The following is a 17,195-nucleotide window of genomic DNA, read 5'->3' as shown; positions in this document are numbered from 1 at the left end:
AACAAATAAGTGGACACTTAGGAAAAAAAGAGGCAATTTCTGCAATGAGCATCGGAGAAGTTAAAAGTATAAGATATTATGCAACCATATGAGCTGCTGTCTTAACAGTTCCACCAGCATGCCTGTTGCACACATTTCCAGTATAAAAAGTTAACACTTTGGTGTCCTTTAGTATGCAATGTTGCCTTGACAAAAGCAGAGGGCCCACCTTAAGAAAGTATCACCGTATCTTCAATCTATTCATCGTAAAACAGGCAAGAGCACGGTGATCATCTCTTGGTATGCAAGAGGCAACACATCTATTGGCAAACAGGGATGTGACAGTTGTCACATTTTAACATGGTTTTAACTTAGTTATCTTGCATAGATATTCCCAATCAGCACTGACATAACCTGCAATCTTGCATCTCTGGAGTCACTGTACAAAAAACACATTTCCAACTGCATAGCATCTAATGGGGGGTGGGGGAACCAAACCACCCTGTCCTTCATATCAGGAACACACACAGCTTGGCACAGCTGTCCAAGCTTTCTCCAGAAGCCAGTGATTCAGCACAAGAGGCATGGACAGGACAGGTCAACAGAAGGAATAGAGAAATGGTGCCACAGTAACATTTAACTGGTTGTAACTATGTCAGATGAAGCTGTTAAGGCCTGATTACCTTTACAATAGTTACGCATCCTGCACAACCAGGCTCAAAGATTAATACTGTAGCCCCAGGCTGTAATCCTGTTAGAATGAAGCAAGTCTTACCTATGATTCTCAACAACCAGATTCAGGTTTTCCAGCACACTAAGGTGTCTAATCACTTACCATTAGCTCTCTTAACACTGTTTGAAGAACTTAATTTGTTACAAGAAATTGCAATAAAGGTACAAAAATCCAGCTGCGCTTTATACTAGCACTAATGAGCACAAATTTCCAATAGACTAGTTTTAACATTTTCTACTTTTGCTCTTGCAATTCGTTCAAACAAATCAACAGGTTAAGCAATCCAAAATGAGTAACAGCTTACTGTGAGCAAAGCTTTCCAGCTTACTGGAAAACATGCTGATTTCCAAAACATACTATGGGATTCCAAGGCTTTAATTAAGACCTGATGAAGGCAAAGATACCCTTTTAATTTCTCAAGACACTCCCCCCTCCCCTGTTACATAAAAAGTTAAATGGACAGATCTCCGGCACTTTGAACTCCATCAGACCCTGTGCTCCCTAGGAATGTCAATCTTAAAAGCAGGCTGCTTTGTCTATAACCAGGAATTCCAAATATCACAAGTATCATCACTGCCATTGCCAAATACAGCTCAATATCAAAACCTTCGAGATCAAAATAAAATGACCTGTCACTTGAGTCAACAAAACCTAGAAATTGTTTGAGGCATTACCTATGCCATCCTATAAATGATAATTTATATCTAATGCATGTATTAAGGAGACTTTAAGGATTATTCTTGTCACAAATACTAAAATGACACATTTGATGTGCTCCAGAGTGAGACTATTAATGTTTTACAGCATTCTGGTTGCTAAACCGCCTTAGTTTTACACAGACGTTATCTACTTTAAAAGGCTTTACTTTTCTTTTCCCTAAGAAGTATAACACGTTCGACTTTTAAAGGCTTCCCATGAGATTGTGCTACCCAGAAAGGCCGCGAAGAAATAGATCAAGGTGATTTTTTTTCCATCAGAACAGGGAACCTGAGACCAGCAGCCAATAGAAAGGGCGGCAGCGCCTTTCCACTCCCTCTTCCTCGGTGCTGTCAGCTTCTGCAATTACAAGGATCTCCTTTGCGCAGACAGAGGAAAACCCCCGCAGAGAACGAGGCGTAAGGGGGCCAGACCCCAGGCAAGGAAGCCGGCGGTCCCCGGCCTGCAGAGCACACAAACACTTGTGACAACAGCGCCCGAGCAGCGCATAGGAGCGGGAGGCGCCAGGGCCGCAGGCCGTGGGCGCTGCTTCCACCCGCGGCACCGGACCCGCAGCCCCATGGGCAACTCGTTGAGGCGGGCGGCAGCCCCGGGGGTCCCCGCAGGCAGGGTCAGCCCCGCTGCCTTCCCGGTCAGCCTCCACGCCCGGCTCGGCCTCCCCGCCCACAAACCAAGCCGACCAGGTGTGTCTCTCCACCGGGGCTGGGACCAGGCAGCCATCCCGCGGTCACACCGCCCCCCAGCCCCACCTGCGGGCAGCCCGGCGACCATCAGCCGCCCCTCCCAGCCCGGGCGCCCCCCAGACTCCGGCGGCGGCCGCCGCCCTCCGCCGCGCTGGGCAGCCATGTTCCCCGCACTCCCGCCAGATCCGGGCCCGGTCAGCGTCAGGCCGCGATCAGGGGGACGCTCACCCTTGACGGCGCGCTCGCTGGTGGCGTGGGGCGTCAGCAGCAGCACCTTGCTCCCCTCCTTGGCGGACATCGCTGGGCGCTGCCGGGCTCCGGCCGCTGCTGCTGGGCGCGACGGCGCCTGGGTCCGCCTCCTCCGCCGGCTGGCTGGCGGGGAGAGGGGCGTGCGGCAGCCGGCGGCGGGACGGGGCGGGGGCAGCTAGAGGCCCCAGGCGGCGGCGGCCCAGCGGAACATGGCGGCAGGAGCGGCTCCCAGCTCCTCGCGCAGCGAAGGGACAGTCCGCCTCGGGCCCGGCATGCACCGCGCCGCCACCCCACGAGGGGACTACGGGAGCGTGGCGAAACTCCTGGCTTCGCCGCGCCGGCAGCGCGCCAGTTAGGGAGCGTGGCGAAACTCCGCTCTCCCCGGGGCGGTGCTCCGCGGCCGGGGGAGGCAGGCGAGGAGCAGGGCGCGTCCCGCCCCCGGGACAGGCGGGTGGAGGGCCGAGACTTGGTGGGGGGGCGGCGGCGCGGTAGGCGGCCCGGACCGGCGGCCACCATGGAGAGCTCCGCGGGGCCGCCCCGGCCGCTCCTCCAGCCGGGGCAAAGCACGGGCCAGCAGGCCACAGGGCTAGGGGAACCATTTTGTTAAGCGGCGAAGCCCCTACTTTTCCGGCCGAGCTGACCGGGATGCGCAGTCCCCCCGGACAGCACCTCGGAGCAAGGGACTGCATCCATTCCCCACCGGAGTGCCGCTCACCTACAACAGACGGTTGGAAGGGGCTCTACAGCCTGGCCTCTCAGGTGAGGCCTGAGGTAGAGGGGGAAAAAAGGAGTCTACAGGAAATCTAGAGTGGGACTTTTTACAACGTCATGTGGGGATAGGACAAGGGGGAATGGCTTTAGACTGAAAGAAGGCAAATTTAGATCAGATATTAGGAAAAAATTCTTTACTGTGAGGGTGGGGAAACACTGGAACAGGTTCCCCAAAGAAAGTTCCATCCCTGGCTGTGCTCAAGGCGAGGTTGCGTGAGACTTTGAGCAACCTGGTCGAGTGGAAGATGACCCTACCTGTGGCAGGGGAACTGGAACTAGATGATCATTAAAGGCCCTTTCAACTGAACCCATTCTATGACTCTATGAAAAACCACCACCACCAGGTAAGTAAGCCAAATGTCTCTGCCCCACCCAGGGAGCTGAACAACAGTGGACAACACAGGCAGCCAGAGCACTGAGTGCCCTGGGTATGGCAGCACCAGCTGCCCCCACCCAGTCTCTGGCACCCTTCAAAGCTGCATGAGAAGAAAATGGGGTAGAGGCACCACTGGCCTGATCTTTGCAAATGCAGCAGGCTACAGCCCTTCCATTATATACAAACCACACAAATTATGAGTAGAGCAACTGGCCCAGTGATATGGAGGGCATAAGACAGGCAAAAAGGCTGGCACAAATGTATTAAATCTAAGCTAATATGATCATTATTTATTACTACTCTGTATCAGGTTAACTTTGCTAATGAAAAAGCCAAGTAGTTCTTGCTCTCCCCTTTGTACCAGTTAATTTCATTCTCTCATCTCCAATGTAGTGTATTCTCAGTAGTACCAGTGTAGGTAGGCTGTAGGACTGCACTGTAGTTGAGATCACAGGAAATCACTGCATTTAAAAATAATAAACAACCCAAAACCACACAAAAAAACACCCCCAAAAAGCCCAAACCAAAAATTTCCAAATTTGGTATCAGTGAAATATCTACCAACAAACACAGTCGGATCTAGCAAGTATCTAACATATACCTGTATTTAATCAAATGCAGTATATCTAAAGAGTTGCTGCTTTGCATCTCAACTAATACAGCTCTTAGGCATTATTTGTACTGAGCCATGCAAACTATTTCATGCAGGAATTTAAGAAAGAAAAACCATTTGGGGGTAATAATTTCAGCAATGTCTTAGTTCTTGCCCTATTCAGGTCCAAGGGAATAGGATGACACCTGAGGTAAGTGCCTGCCATCTTGATCATGAAAAGCTGTTTGGCTTAAGCAAAAATACATTGAACCCAATGGGTTACAGGAGCACTTGGGTTGACCTTGCTTTTCAATTACATAGCCAAGACAGTCCAAGCAAGAAACTCTGAATGAAACACTTCCAGGAAGACATTGAAAGGAAGCAACTGAAAATTTTAAAGGAATCAGAATTATAAATCCTTGAATTATTTATTAATGACACTTGTAAGACTACAAAATTCTGGGAAAACAGAATTCTATTAATTTCACGTCCACAAGTAAATGTGTGCATGTATGCAAAAAGAGAGCTGGGATACAGCAGAGTATCATGGAAGAAATCCTGGATAACTTCTGGATTTAATCTCTTAAGATTTCCAGTAGTGGGAAGTACTTTACTTTCTGCAAATGTCTGTCATCCTACAACCAACTGAAAGGGCTGTTTCTTAAATGGAATAAAAGCTCATTTGCTTGGATAGCATGCAAGTGTATCCTTTCAAAATATGCAGTGAGAGCATGGGCTAGGAAGAGCAGAAAGTAAATGCTGCTCCTGTCGACTTAGCGTTAGGATAGAGTAGATCTGCCAGAACAAAGAACAGGGAGAATGAATTCAGTCTCCTGTTTAGGATCAGAAGCGTGGTAATAAATACAGTTTGAATGTTTGGCAGCATGAAACAGCAGAGTGATTCTCCTATTATAAAGAAATTTATTTGTTCATACATTTGCAAACACAGAAGGAGCCTGAGATCTTGCAGAGTGTTGTCAGGAACCACCTCTTCACCTCACCTGAGTGCAGTCACCAAGAGAGATGCCTTTTACTTCTTTCACTTGCTCGCTTCTCTCATGAGCCCACAGCCAACATCATCTCATCTCCTAGGGTATGAATTAAAAGAGACTGACACACTCAGAACTCTGGTTGAGGAAGAAGCATAGCATAATTTAATTTTGCTATCATGCTGTGCAACAGAGACATCATCAGCTTCTTGGGATATTATCTAGTATACCTAGTGCCCTGTGTACTGAAACACTTCCAGTCCTATGTAGGCATGACGTGAAGAAAAAGCTCACACAGATGAAACCTGGCTGGGTTTCATCCCCCGCAATACATTAGGTTGATGTGATAAATGGTGTTACGTCTCCCAACAAACCACACCTCCTTAAAACATTAAAAGAAATAATTTGAATATTTCTTTTGGATAAGAACAGCTAGAAAGAGAAATTAGCTAGCACAGTTGCCTTGGGGTTTTATTGCTGTAATTTTTCTAATATATTCCATCTTGCCTCATTAAATTACAGAGCAAATGCCTTTGTCATTAAGAAAATACCAAAACCTACATTAGGGAGAAAGAACTACAGAACTCTACCTAAGCCCTTTAGCTTGTCATGTAGCATTGTCTCTAAGTCTGCTAGGGACTCTGGAAGGGGCAGTCACATTGCCCCAACTCACCTCACAGTGAAAGCCAAGCTGATTGATTTGGAACATCTGGTGTTCAAGGAACAAAACGATTTCTACTGGCACCACAAGTAGTAGTACAATTATAGGAACTTACAAACATAATTACAAACAGAAACGTGGCCTTGCAGGTAGAAGCGTGTGCCTTTATAATCCTGAGTTTCCCACAAATGCCAGACAAAGTGTTTCTGAAAAGCAGAGTGACATTTTACTTCCTGTTCAGCTTTGCCACCAAGTGGCCATTCCATTCCACACATTTTAATACCCAGTTAAAAAAAAGACCAGAACAGGAAACAGCCCAATTCCTATCTATTCTTACTGGATATTCCAAGCCATTAGCTAGCAGCTATGCTGGCACCGGACTAATTTCTGAAGAACTAGTTTCATAACAGAGAAACAATTAAGCAAGAGGAGCACACAGAATAACCAAGCCAATCCATCTTATTCTGTACCATGGGGAATGCAGCCATTTGGGATGCAGCTGATCTCTGACTTCCTCCTGCTTCATCTAAAAGCAGTACAGTGAAGCTGCATGTGAAAGATGTTTAACTAAAAAGGTGTTACATTAAAACCTAGACTTTTCGACACCTCTCCTGACTATTGCAAGGTATAGTAGCAACAGAATTTTAGTAAATCATCGCCTCAGACAAGTGCTGTTTACTGAAGTTCAGACAGAAGTTAGACAAAAAAATGACTATGTGAAATTCTGTAACCATCCCATGCAGAAAGTCAGGTGATCAGAACAGTCCCTTCTGACTAACAGTGACATATCTTTAAACTGGCACAACACAATGTCCCAGAATCATCTAATTATCCAACAAGAACTTTTTGAAAACTCTAAGAAGGAAATTGAATCACAGGAGAGAGATATATTCCAGATCCCGAGAGAAAGATGCATAGAGCAAATCATGCAGAGATAAACCAGATCTGAGAGGGGAAGATGTGAAGTGGCAGAATAAGCTGAAGACAAAACTTCTAACAGGTTGTTCCATTTCATTGATTCTCACTAGTGAGAAACTACTGAAACTGTCCTTTCTGAATTGCCAGAAACAGTACTGCAGTTGGTATAAACTACAAGATTGCCTCAGAACAAGCCATATTTTATTTTAAATATGTTTTTGCTGTACTGTTTCAATATGAATACTTGAAAGCTTTCTTTTAGGAGGTCATAAGATTTCCCTGGTATCCCAAGCCAGTTTTATGGCATATTTTATTATCTGTAACATGAGGGTGTAATTCAGAAAGTTTGAAAGCATAATCTTAAGCCATTTTCTTCAGCATTATGAAATTGTTATCACTGCAATACCCTAGCTGACGATGTCATCCAGTACTGAGAAGTTGCACTGACTTAATTCCCAAAAAAACAAAATTATCAGAAAGTTGCTGACATAAATCACAAGCTACTTTACTATTACAGTCTATCCTGTTATGCTCCCTCCTGCACACATTTCCTCCATTCTCCAATAACCTCTGTGAGCAGGCTGTGCAAGTTAAGACTACATTTAAAAAAAAGCAAGTTAAGGCCAAAATCATTCCTTGCACATCCCTATCACAACTGTAAAGTACAGGCATCCCAGCCTGTGCCACTTAGTCTGGCTCCATAATTTTAGGGGTTTTTTTCATATCAAAAGCTACCAGCTGCATCTCTAAACCTCATGTCTCTGGAGTGATGGTACCCCAAACTCTTCCTTTGGTTCCTCAAAACACTGCTCACTTGGCTCTGCTTAAAGCATTCCTCCCACCCGCTTATTATCTAGTTCAAACTTTTCCTTCCTTAGCCTTAAGCAATTGCTCTTTCTCCTACCGAGACCAAGCAATTCCCTCTCTTAATTTATCCTACTACCTTGATGATATTAATAGAATATAATCCAGTCACCTCTACTAACTCTAAAAATTGAGTTCACTCTGCTTTTTGCTGCCCTCCTTTGTGTTCCCTCTCATTTTCTCTGAGCCTGCACAAGCAAGACTTCACTGTTAAAAGTATTAAACAGCTCTACATGTAGGACCTTACTAAAAAACAACTATCTTGTTGCTCTGTAACAAGAATTGTGATGTAAAACCATGTGATGATTCTTTTTTTTTTTTAAACTTTGATGCTGCATGTTGATCCATGAACACAATGTCCTACAGATCAGAAAAATCCCATTAAGGAATATTTTTTTTTTCAGATCTGTACCACTCTGCTCTTCGTATAAATTACATCCCTGTGTTCAAAATAGTAGTTTACTGCAAAAAATCCGTTGAGACTCCACCACACACACCTTCCTCTCCCTTTTCAGATGAGTAAAGTGTCATGAACACCTGGCGTATCTTCTGTATTAAATAGCTGCTTTTAAGCCTCTAAAGGCTGTAAACCAAAATCAGTCTACAGTGCTGAAATGACTCTTTAATGTCAGCTGAGGGGGTTTTCCACCTATCTGGAGAAACCAACTGAACTACTAAAGCAAATGGAAAAATTATTTATGCATTACTTCATCCAATTAGGAACAATTAAAAATAGTGTAATGAAAAATCAGTTATTTCTTCTTAAATGTTTTTAAAAATACATGCCTGATTTCTAAAAACTTGTAGCTGACTTAATGATAGTAAATGTTAACTTGCATGTATTTGACATATTTTAGATCTAAAAAAAAAAAGAAAAAGTCAATCTGAACTATTACAAGAAGTTGATGTTTAGTAAGCTGCAGTGGAACTACAGGAACTTGAAAGCAAATTATTTTCAAGCAAAAAAGAAAAAACCCATCCAGCTCCACTGCAAACAAAATCCAGGTATTTTTCAAATAGTGTATAGGTTATGATGGTAGGTTACACGATTATGTTTGTTCATATATCTATCTCAGAACCAACACCTTGTCAGACAAGAGAGATAAGAAATACATATTCCTTAGTTAAATTACCCTATGTGCAGCATTCCAGCCAAGTAATTCAAGATTAGTAAATCAAGATTTGCAAACTGAAGCAAGTTACTTGTGTTCACCTGTTTATTCTTCACATAGATATTGTATATTAATATGCTTATGCATTAATGTGCTTTAAGCTACTTAAGACAACCATGAATAGTTTGAGGGTTTTGTTTTTGTAATTAGTGAGATTTCTATGCTTGGAACTCCCTCAACTGATAGCCACATAACAATAATCTGGTATAAATTTTAGAAAAAAAATTAAAATGGAGTAATGCTAGACTTCTGTCAAAATCACCTTGTCTGAGCCAAAAAAGTTAAATTTAACCATATGAAATTATTAGACTTATTATTATTAAAGCGTAGCTTTATTGTACTCACTTTTCTCATGTATTCACATTTGAAATTATTTTAATTAGAGATATATATACACACATAAAGCTTCTCATGCCTGTGATTCACTGGTGAATTATCTGGGACTGAGCCATCCCAAACTCAGTATAATCCTCCTTCAACAAACCCCATGTTAGTTAGTTTACAAATAGACACCTGATCGTTTTTATTCATGAGTATATTCAGTGCTTACTCACTCAAGAGTTAATACTAAAACAATTTTATTGATGCCAATAAAGTTTAGGTTTCTTTAGCTGAACTTACCTCTTTGCATCTGCTTCCATAAATATGCTAGCAAACATATCCAGTGTTCTGAAGAAAAAAAATCTAAGCACAGACATTTTCTTTATTTGCTAACATTTCATACTCCATATTGATCCATGAAGAGGTGACTTCGTACTTTATTGTGGCAGATTTAGGGTTTTTTTAGATACTTGTGTTCAAGACTACTTAAGACTTACTCTGCAATCTGAATTTTTTTAGAGCTGTAGTCAAGCAAAGTGTCAAATATGTCTTCATATCCTCATTTGCAGTCTTGGGCTACCGTAACTTTAACTGCTGAAGGTACCGAAAAGCTGAAAACGGGGACTGCTGCCTAGATTCCTTTTACTCCAGTAGTATCATTCTATCCATGAGAAAGAGGGGAGAGAACTGCAACAGGAATGTTTCTGTCCAAATCCACCTCTGCATTGCCGTCACTTCCTCAAATTGTATTTTCTACAGCTAGAAACTTAGCAGTTGGCTGTAGCATGTCCATGTCCAGACAGAGGCTAATGACTCCATGTCTGTTGCAAAGCTTTGATCAAATAGCTGTTTCAAGTAAAACAAAACTCTGGGGTTTGTTTGTTGTTTTTTTTTTTTTTTACATTTAGAACATCAGTAAAAAATCAGTACTGTTGAAAGTTTCATGTAACAAAGTTGGCAAAACCATGAGGTGAAAAAAGCCAAAGTCAGTAGGGCTATTTTGGAACAGAGGGAGAAAGAAGAGAGTGCTTTGTTCCAATAGCCACTGCTACTGAAATCAGTTAAGTGGAAAGAAATGTGGAACATAATCCCAAATATAAAACACATTTGTCATGATGTAGTTAAAACAAATTGTAACAATAACAGACATAATAGCAATTAGTTAGAAACAGAAACTGAGAAATTACATTTATTATAATAAATGAGATTAAATCTCAGATTAAACAGCAAAAACTGATGAAATTCCATCAAGCACTGAGGTGCAAAACATGAAACTAAAAGACTCTCAGCTAGCCAGAGCAACAGGAGAGCAGGTTACCAAGGAGTACCATGCACTAGAGGGCAGCCTGCACCTTCCACTGGCTGGCTGGGCCACAACCACCACAGCTGCTATTCTACTTGCAATACAAGCATGTAACAGAGCCCTCCACATTTTTGAACAACCCATATAACCACCACACCTGAAAGCTTTTGCTAGAGCTGGAGTGCAACTCGTATTAAAATGACACTTCTCGCTACATCAATAATTTCTAATGACTTTTTTTTTGTGTAAGAGTCCTATCTGCATACACTACCATTTTGCACAGATTCTGTGGTTTTCCCTTCAACAAAGTCTCAAAATACTTTTCTAAGGACACTGTTAATTACTGTCCATTATGAGGGGAAAGGGGGGGAACTTAAGCACAGCGTAGTGATGAAACATATGAAATCCAGGGACAAAATTAGATATGTGCTCCAATCTAAGTAAACATTACTTAACTTTTTAAATGAACCAGAATAAACAACTTACTTGTTTGTTAGTGTGTAAGAAAATAAATCGGCAGTTTCAGGCCAACTGATGAGTAAAGCTAAGCAGCAAGGAAATCTCATACACAGGTAAACAGAACTATTTTCACAGATTTATTTGAAAAATACTTAGAAAAGCAAGTATGTTTGACACTAAAATAGTTAAACTTATTCTGTGTTTACATTGGTGTAATTAAGCGTGTAGCATTAACAGTCTTTTCTGTTTGAAGCATTGTTAGTTTGCTTTAAAGGAAGTGGGAAAAATTCTGTTTTACAGATGAACAATGCCTCCCTACCACTTCTTCAGCAGCAACTACAGCTGTGATCTCTGCCCAAGATCAGCACACTGAAAACTGGGTTTGCTTTACTAACTGCCAGCCTGCCAAGTGCAGATTTACTGGAACCTGGAAGGTGGGCTAGTTTTTCCCCTAAGAAGCAACAGAAAAGGGGAATGAGAGGAAAACAAAATTATTGTGGTTTTTGTTTTTTTTTATGTGAAGAATATACCAAAGCTACATTTCATGAAAAAGAGTCCTCCAAAATGTCCTTTTGTTAGTATCCGTCTTCCTTCAAAACATGCACATACTTCTGAATTTACCCGTAAACCAGTGCCCCTTAAGCTTGCCATTCCTATAGCACTTTTTTGCTAGGACAGGCCAGGACTAGAATAGCTAAGATTTCCCATCCAGACAGCAGTTCAGTAGTGTCAGAAATGAAATACAGTGCAATTAGTTTCCATATATTGTATAGCTACATTTTAAGATGAAACTGGCACAGATACTGATTCAAAGAGTTTGCTGTCTCCATGTAATCCATGCTCTGGCAATGGCTTTAGTCTGTTCACAGAGCAGTTTATTACTGCACATGGAGTGGATGGAATCTCACCAGCCATTATTTTGCATGGTACCAGTAGCTGCTGCTGCTCGAGCCAGCGTATTTCTGTGTGCCTCTGAAGCAGAAGAGTAAGTCCCATCCACCACATGCACTGGCAGCATTCGCCTTCTGCCAGGCTGAGGGGTGTAGCTGTTCTGTCGCCAGTCTTCTTCTGGGGGCATGTCAACTCTCCTTGGACCCGGGGCTTTAACACAAGAAGGGGGCACAGGACAACCTTGAGAGGAACTGGGATCCCAAGAAGGCTCATGTGGTATTCTTAAAGTGCTGTAGTCTGTGCTGACTGGTAGCCTGCAACCGGTGGCGTAAGATTCATGAATTTGATGATGTAAACTCTTTCCTGGCTGGCCAGCATGTTTCCCCCAAAGCATCATTCGCTTATCTGGTAACGTGGCTGTTTGCCTGGCAGAGTAGCTCGTGTTCAGCCAACAGCCAGAGACACTTGATGCGCCACCTCCTAAATGTGGATTAACAAGAGGCTTTTGCCCCTGGGAGAGGGTGCCTTTGGGCGCAAAAGGGAGACTCCCATAGCTCAGTGCCACACCTGGGTAGTCTTCGCCTTGGAAAGCTTCACCCCTGTCAGGCACAACCAAAAGTTTCTGGATGATGTTCTTCTGATCTCCTGCAGTGGGAGGAAAAAAAAAAGAAGTTTGCTTAGTTTAATTTGTTTTGTTTCATCTTCTCTGAACTTTCGGCTGTGGCCAGCACGTAACAGAAGAAAACCAAAATCACTAGTACATCCAGTTACCGGTTGACATGCAGTTCTGAATAGAAGATAGCTGTACCCTTTCTATCATTCACTTTCCTCACTGCATTTATATTTATCCTACCACAGCCACTGTCACAGACTTCTGACTTCTTTACTAGCTCCTTGTGTCATCAAGGAGGAGCCCAAAGTATTTCAAGATAGAGCTGGTAGATCAAACTGGTTTTGATGGCTATGTCAGATAAAATAATTCTCATGCAGGAATTAGTTATTTCTGTTGGCACAGTTACATGTGTGTGGGTAGCCTGTGGAAGTACTCTCATACATGATAAAGTGGTGGGTCTTACTGCTATTTTTACACTAAAGAAAATACCTCACAAAAATGTGAATCGGATTTTAAATAAAAGTCATCATGATGTTTCAATAAAGATTATTCCCTTTTTTTAAATGTCCACTTAACACAGAATCACAGCATAACTCAAAAGGGCAGAGAAGAAAAAATGTGACTTGTCCTTTCAGAGGAGGAATTCTGGCAGGAATTCTGGAGGAATTCAGGCAGGTGGTGAAACATCATTACGAAAGACAAGATCTGAAGAGTTGTATTTCAGCAATATTTCTGATCACAAAGGAGGATTAAAAGTCCCGTGATTACCTGACGGTTTACGTGCCTTGCCCACCATGCTAGGCATCAGTACATCATGGGGTAGGTGCAGCACGTGGTTTGGGTTGTGCTGGGGATCAAAGGGAAACACAGGAGGATCATGGGGGAAAGGAAGGGAAGTGGAGCTGGAAGAACGGTGGCTGGTGTCCACTGGCATTTTCCTTGTACTTGGTGCTTCCTTTTATAAAATGAGAAAGGAGAAGAACATAAAATGATGAGTAAACACAGAGTTGGGTTGAAACAAGCAAAGATGGTGCTAATCCAAGGAAAGGGAGGAGTCACCAGACCAGAGACATGCATACAGAGACATGTGAAAAAAAAATGCAAATAAGAACTGCATCAATCCAGTAAGGTTCTTACTGCAGTGGTGGGCTACTTGGGAGAATCACTTGACTGGGAATATAGGAGAAAAAGCAAAACCAAATACAAATCACTCATGGAGGTTTGGTTCACAAACTGTGTGTGTGTGTGTGTCTTGGACAGCTAGAGATTCTTAATTGCTTCTGCCAGCATCCCCAGGTATACATTCAAGCCCTCAACTAAAGTATGCTAAGGAGCAAGCATGTCAAAGTTGACATATTCCTACCTTATGGCACACAGCAGAAAGAGAATCAGACCAACCAGTCTAAATAACGGATTTTGCGACTGAGACTCCTCTATACTCACTACGCAGTTTGTTTGAAATCAAAACTTGAGCTCAGTTCACAAAAAAATTCAATCCAAGCTAAATCTTCACATTTTATCTGGCTATGTTGCTAAACACCAACAATAATCTGTTACTGTTTTCCTCACTGGCAGTATTAACTTGCTACTTAATAGAGACTGATTTTTTTATCTCCCTGGTTTTAGTTAATTCCTGTAACTGACTGCACGTTACATACCAAGTCTTGAACTGTCCCTCCCTTTTGTTTGCTTTTACTCTCTGAAAATACTGTTTGCTGAAATATAACCACAAAAGAGCAGAAACATTCAAATGGCTAGTGGTGTCTTTTTAAAATCACAGGTATTAGAAGTTTTCTTGAAAATACAGTAATGTAACTGAAAAAAAAGTTTATACGGGATGTCTTTGCATACTGGCAAGTAATATTAGCTCACATGTTTACCAGGTGCAGCAGGTACTACTCTGCACTGACACCTGAAGTAGATGGCCCTGTTACTTAAAAGCTCATTCTTCTTCCAAAAAGGGAAGAAAAATTCACAAAGAGAAGCTTTCATTTTCTGAACAATAATGGCTTATTATTCAGTTGTCTGCTGTCTTGTTTGTTACCTTCTAAATGCAGACAGATAAAACAGCAACCCTACACACAGATGATGGTTCTCTGGAAAGCTGAACATCATTCTACTTACAAAACTGTGAGAAGAGACCAAGGTCTCTTCTCTGTTTGAGACGACTGTCCCACTGAGACTGCGAGCAATGCGACGGAAATTCTCTGCACTGTACATTTCCTCCTCTTCTGGTTCCCTGCTATGTTCTCGGGTATATCTGACCTGCAGACAATATCACACATTTCAGAAAAGGCTCTCCAAAATGTCAGTTTTAACAGCTAAGGCCATTGTCTCTTATCCTATTGCTTGTCATGTGGGAGAAGAGACCGACCCCCCACCTCACTATGGTCTCCTTTTATTCCTTCTTTTCCTCTCTTTGGTACAAGCAAGACTATTAAAGCTCCTTTAAATGAGTATGGACACTATGGGACTATATACTACACTGTAGGACATGTCATTTCCCCTTGAAAATACTTGTATGTTTTCATCCAACACTGATGTGTTAACTGCCAGTTATTTAAAGTTTCTCAAAGTTTTCAGGGATTTGTTCCTCAATCAGAACTTGGGAAATTTGATTGCACGCAAGCTGCATGTAGCATGAGTCACTCACTTTTAGCTAATTAATCTTGAGCTACACTGCGCTTAAAATTCTCTCTTACATTAGTATCAATGACCCCAGTACCTTTTTCATAATATATTCCAGTTTTTCCATTATAATTTTTTTCACTTGCACAGGACAAGCCCTTTCCCCTCTAGCACATTCTAAGTAATACGTCACCTTGGAGACAGAAGAGGCAGCGGATCCAGACAGGCTGCGCTCGATCTCTGCTGTTGGGGTTTTCGAGAGTCCCATGCCAGCTGTAGCATGCAGCTTCCTCACATTCAGGTTCACAGAGACTGGAAAGGAAAATGCTCTGGTTAAATTCAACACCTGATAGCATGTTACAGCCAATTTCTGACTTCCTTAGGCCTGACTCCAGCAAATACAGACTATACACACAGAACGAGAAGTCAGAGATCCTTTGAACAGTAATTTATAAGCTAGCTCCCAACATTTCCAGGGCAGACAGTCTATCAGGAAACTTACACCTGCTTTACTTGCCCTTTTGCAGGCTTCTGGTGAACAGATAACTGACCTATTTAAGAGTTAAATGATTTAACTGCACACCAGCACTTACTTGATACAGAGACGATATAGTTTAGAGGGCCTTAAGGGACAGGAAATCAGCTACTGAGAACAAATTATCTAAAATTACTTGGGATTAACAAGACTCATCAGCTTTAAATTCCGCACACATTCACCTGCTGGTTCCCACCCACTGCTACAGTTTGTCTGCCATTTGTTGTGCTGCTTAAGCAGTTAAAATTGATATTTTTGATTGGGATTGCTACAATCCTTTCATTTAAGTGCCATCCCAACCTAAATCTCATAATCCTAAAATTTCTCATAGAACAGACATGCAGACTATTGGCCTAATATAAATTCCCTTACAGGCAATCTCTCTATAAAGGAAGAAAGCTGATGTTCTGGTAACAACACATTTTCTGCATTGAGGGTGGTGCATTTGGAGGATTAGGTCTTTGCTTTAATGTCTGTTGTAAAGCTCCAGTAATGAAACAGAGGCATTTCACCATTACTCCGAATGCAAAGGTCTGACAAAATCAGCTGATACAGAGCTGAAGGCTTGAACAGCATTTGCAAATGAACAGGTAATCCAAGCTGAAAGTGAGAAAGAGCTGTCCTAGACCCACTCAAGTGATTTTTATCCAGTTCATCACAGTAGACACACTAGTTCACTTTTTGCCTTGTAGAGAATTTGCAGAACTTAAAAAGAAACATCTGAAAGTGACAGCAAACCAGAAGTTCTCAAATACAAACTTCATTTTAGAAGTCTATCTGCATCTTGTATCCCTCATATATATAGTGAGAAAACAGGCAAGAAAAGTGTCAGCGTTAAGAAACGAGACATACAAGGACAGAAGTCTGAAGCTCCAGGTAACACTAAAGCAGCTGGACTTTATCCTGTTAAGATTTCCAGAAAGAGCTTCCAAAAATCAGTAAGTCGGAATACATAAGACCTGATTCAAGCCCATGCAAGAGAATATTTGCAAGGTTGTGAGGTCAGATCTTGCCTAACTCTGAAAGAAAACCAAAGGACAACAAATGGGAAATAGCCACCTTCAGATGTGGCAACTGGTCTGACAGTGGACTGCAAGACAAGAGTTTCAAAGAAAACTCAAGCTGTTGAATAAAAACCTGTTAAAGAGTTTACTGCAGTATTTGCTCTATTAGCAAGCTAAGCTTGATATTGTCAGGAATGATGGAGGCTCTACTTCCATGGGTGCAAAGCAGGGGAAAGCCTCTCTTGTGTATGTATTGTAATACAGATCACACACACATGTATATGTGTATGTATGCATCTTTCACTTTGGTACCCATGAAGTTTCAGGCTGCTTTGTATTTAAAGATGCGTACCTCTAAAACTATGACATGGATTATAAAGGAATTTGGTTCACTTGTGCTAAGCAGAGAATCAAGGATGCCCTATCTCAGTCAGGAGATTAGATCAGCTTAAGTGGAACTGGACTGCTATCATCAGACTCTAACTAAACGTCTCCAGCAACAGCTGGGTGTTCTCACCAACAGCAACAGAATCTGTTCATTTTCTTTCGGCATCAACTAATCCGCAAGGTCTCAAGGAACTTAGTGCAGATTGTGTACCCCCCGTGCTGCTTTCCAAGTAATTTTCCAGAATTTTAAGCAGGTAGTTCTTAGCAAAACATAAGCTCAACTCTCATAGATCTGGAAACACTTTTAAAAGTTACTCCCCTCAACCAGGTACAGATTAAGTTCTCAAATA

General features: G+C 42.2%; 2 protein-coding genes across 7 annotated transcripts in view; both read right to left on the bottom strand.

Annotated features, from left to right (window-relative positions):
- Positions 1-2,734, bottom strand: part of PPP3CB (protein phosphatase 3 catalytic subunit beta) — a 48,986-nt gene extending 46,252 nt beyond the window's left edge. For 5 of the 6 annotated variants that reach the window (XR_009726298.1, XR_009726297.1, XM_061358707.1 and 2 more), the window contains exon 1: positions 2,341-2,734. Coding sequence is in view for 4 of the 6 variants with exons in the window: in XM_061358707.1 (XP_061214691.1) it covers positions 2,341-2,410 (70 nt within the window). In the remaining 2 variants the exon portion in view is untranslated. The remainder of the gene's footprint in view (positions 1-2,340) is intronic. The other variant, XM_061358704.1, reaches the window with a different exon arrangement.
- Positions 2,735-10,906: 8,172 nt separating this feature from the next.
- USP54 (ubiquitin specific peptidase 54) overlaps positions 10,907-17,195 on the bottom strand; it is a 62,520-nt gene continuing 56,231 nt past the window's right edge. Inside the window, exons 21-24 of the mRNA XM_061358645.1 lie at positions 15,113-15,231; positions 14,416-14,556; positions 13,060-13,246; positions 10,907-12,323 (exon numbers count right to left, since the gene is read on the bottom strand). Coding sequence (XP_061214629.1) covers positions 11,692-12,323; positions 13,060-13,246; positions 14,416-14,556; positions 15,113-15,231 — 1,079 coding nt within the window. The 3' untranslated portion in view covers positions 10,907-11,691. The remainder of the gene's footprint in view (positions 12,324-13,059; positions 13,247-14,415; positions 14,557-15,112; positions 15,232-17,195) is intronic.

The sequence above is a fragment of the Neopsephotus bourkii genome, unplaced genomic scaffold (genome assembly GCF_033783945.1).
Source record: "Neopsephotus bourkii isolate Nb327-2 ecotype Australia unplaced genomic scaffold, CSIRO-AGI_Nbou_v1 NB_951, whole genome shotgun sequence".
Taxonomy (NCBI): Eukaryota; Metazoa; Chordata; class Aves; order Psittaciformes; family Psittacidae; genus Neopsephotus; species Neopsephotus bourkii.
Note: the sequence above shows the minus strand (reverse complement) of the source record. Positions and strands in the feature narration are given on the sequence as shown.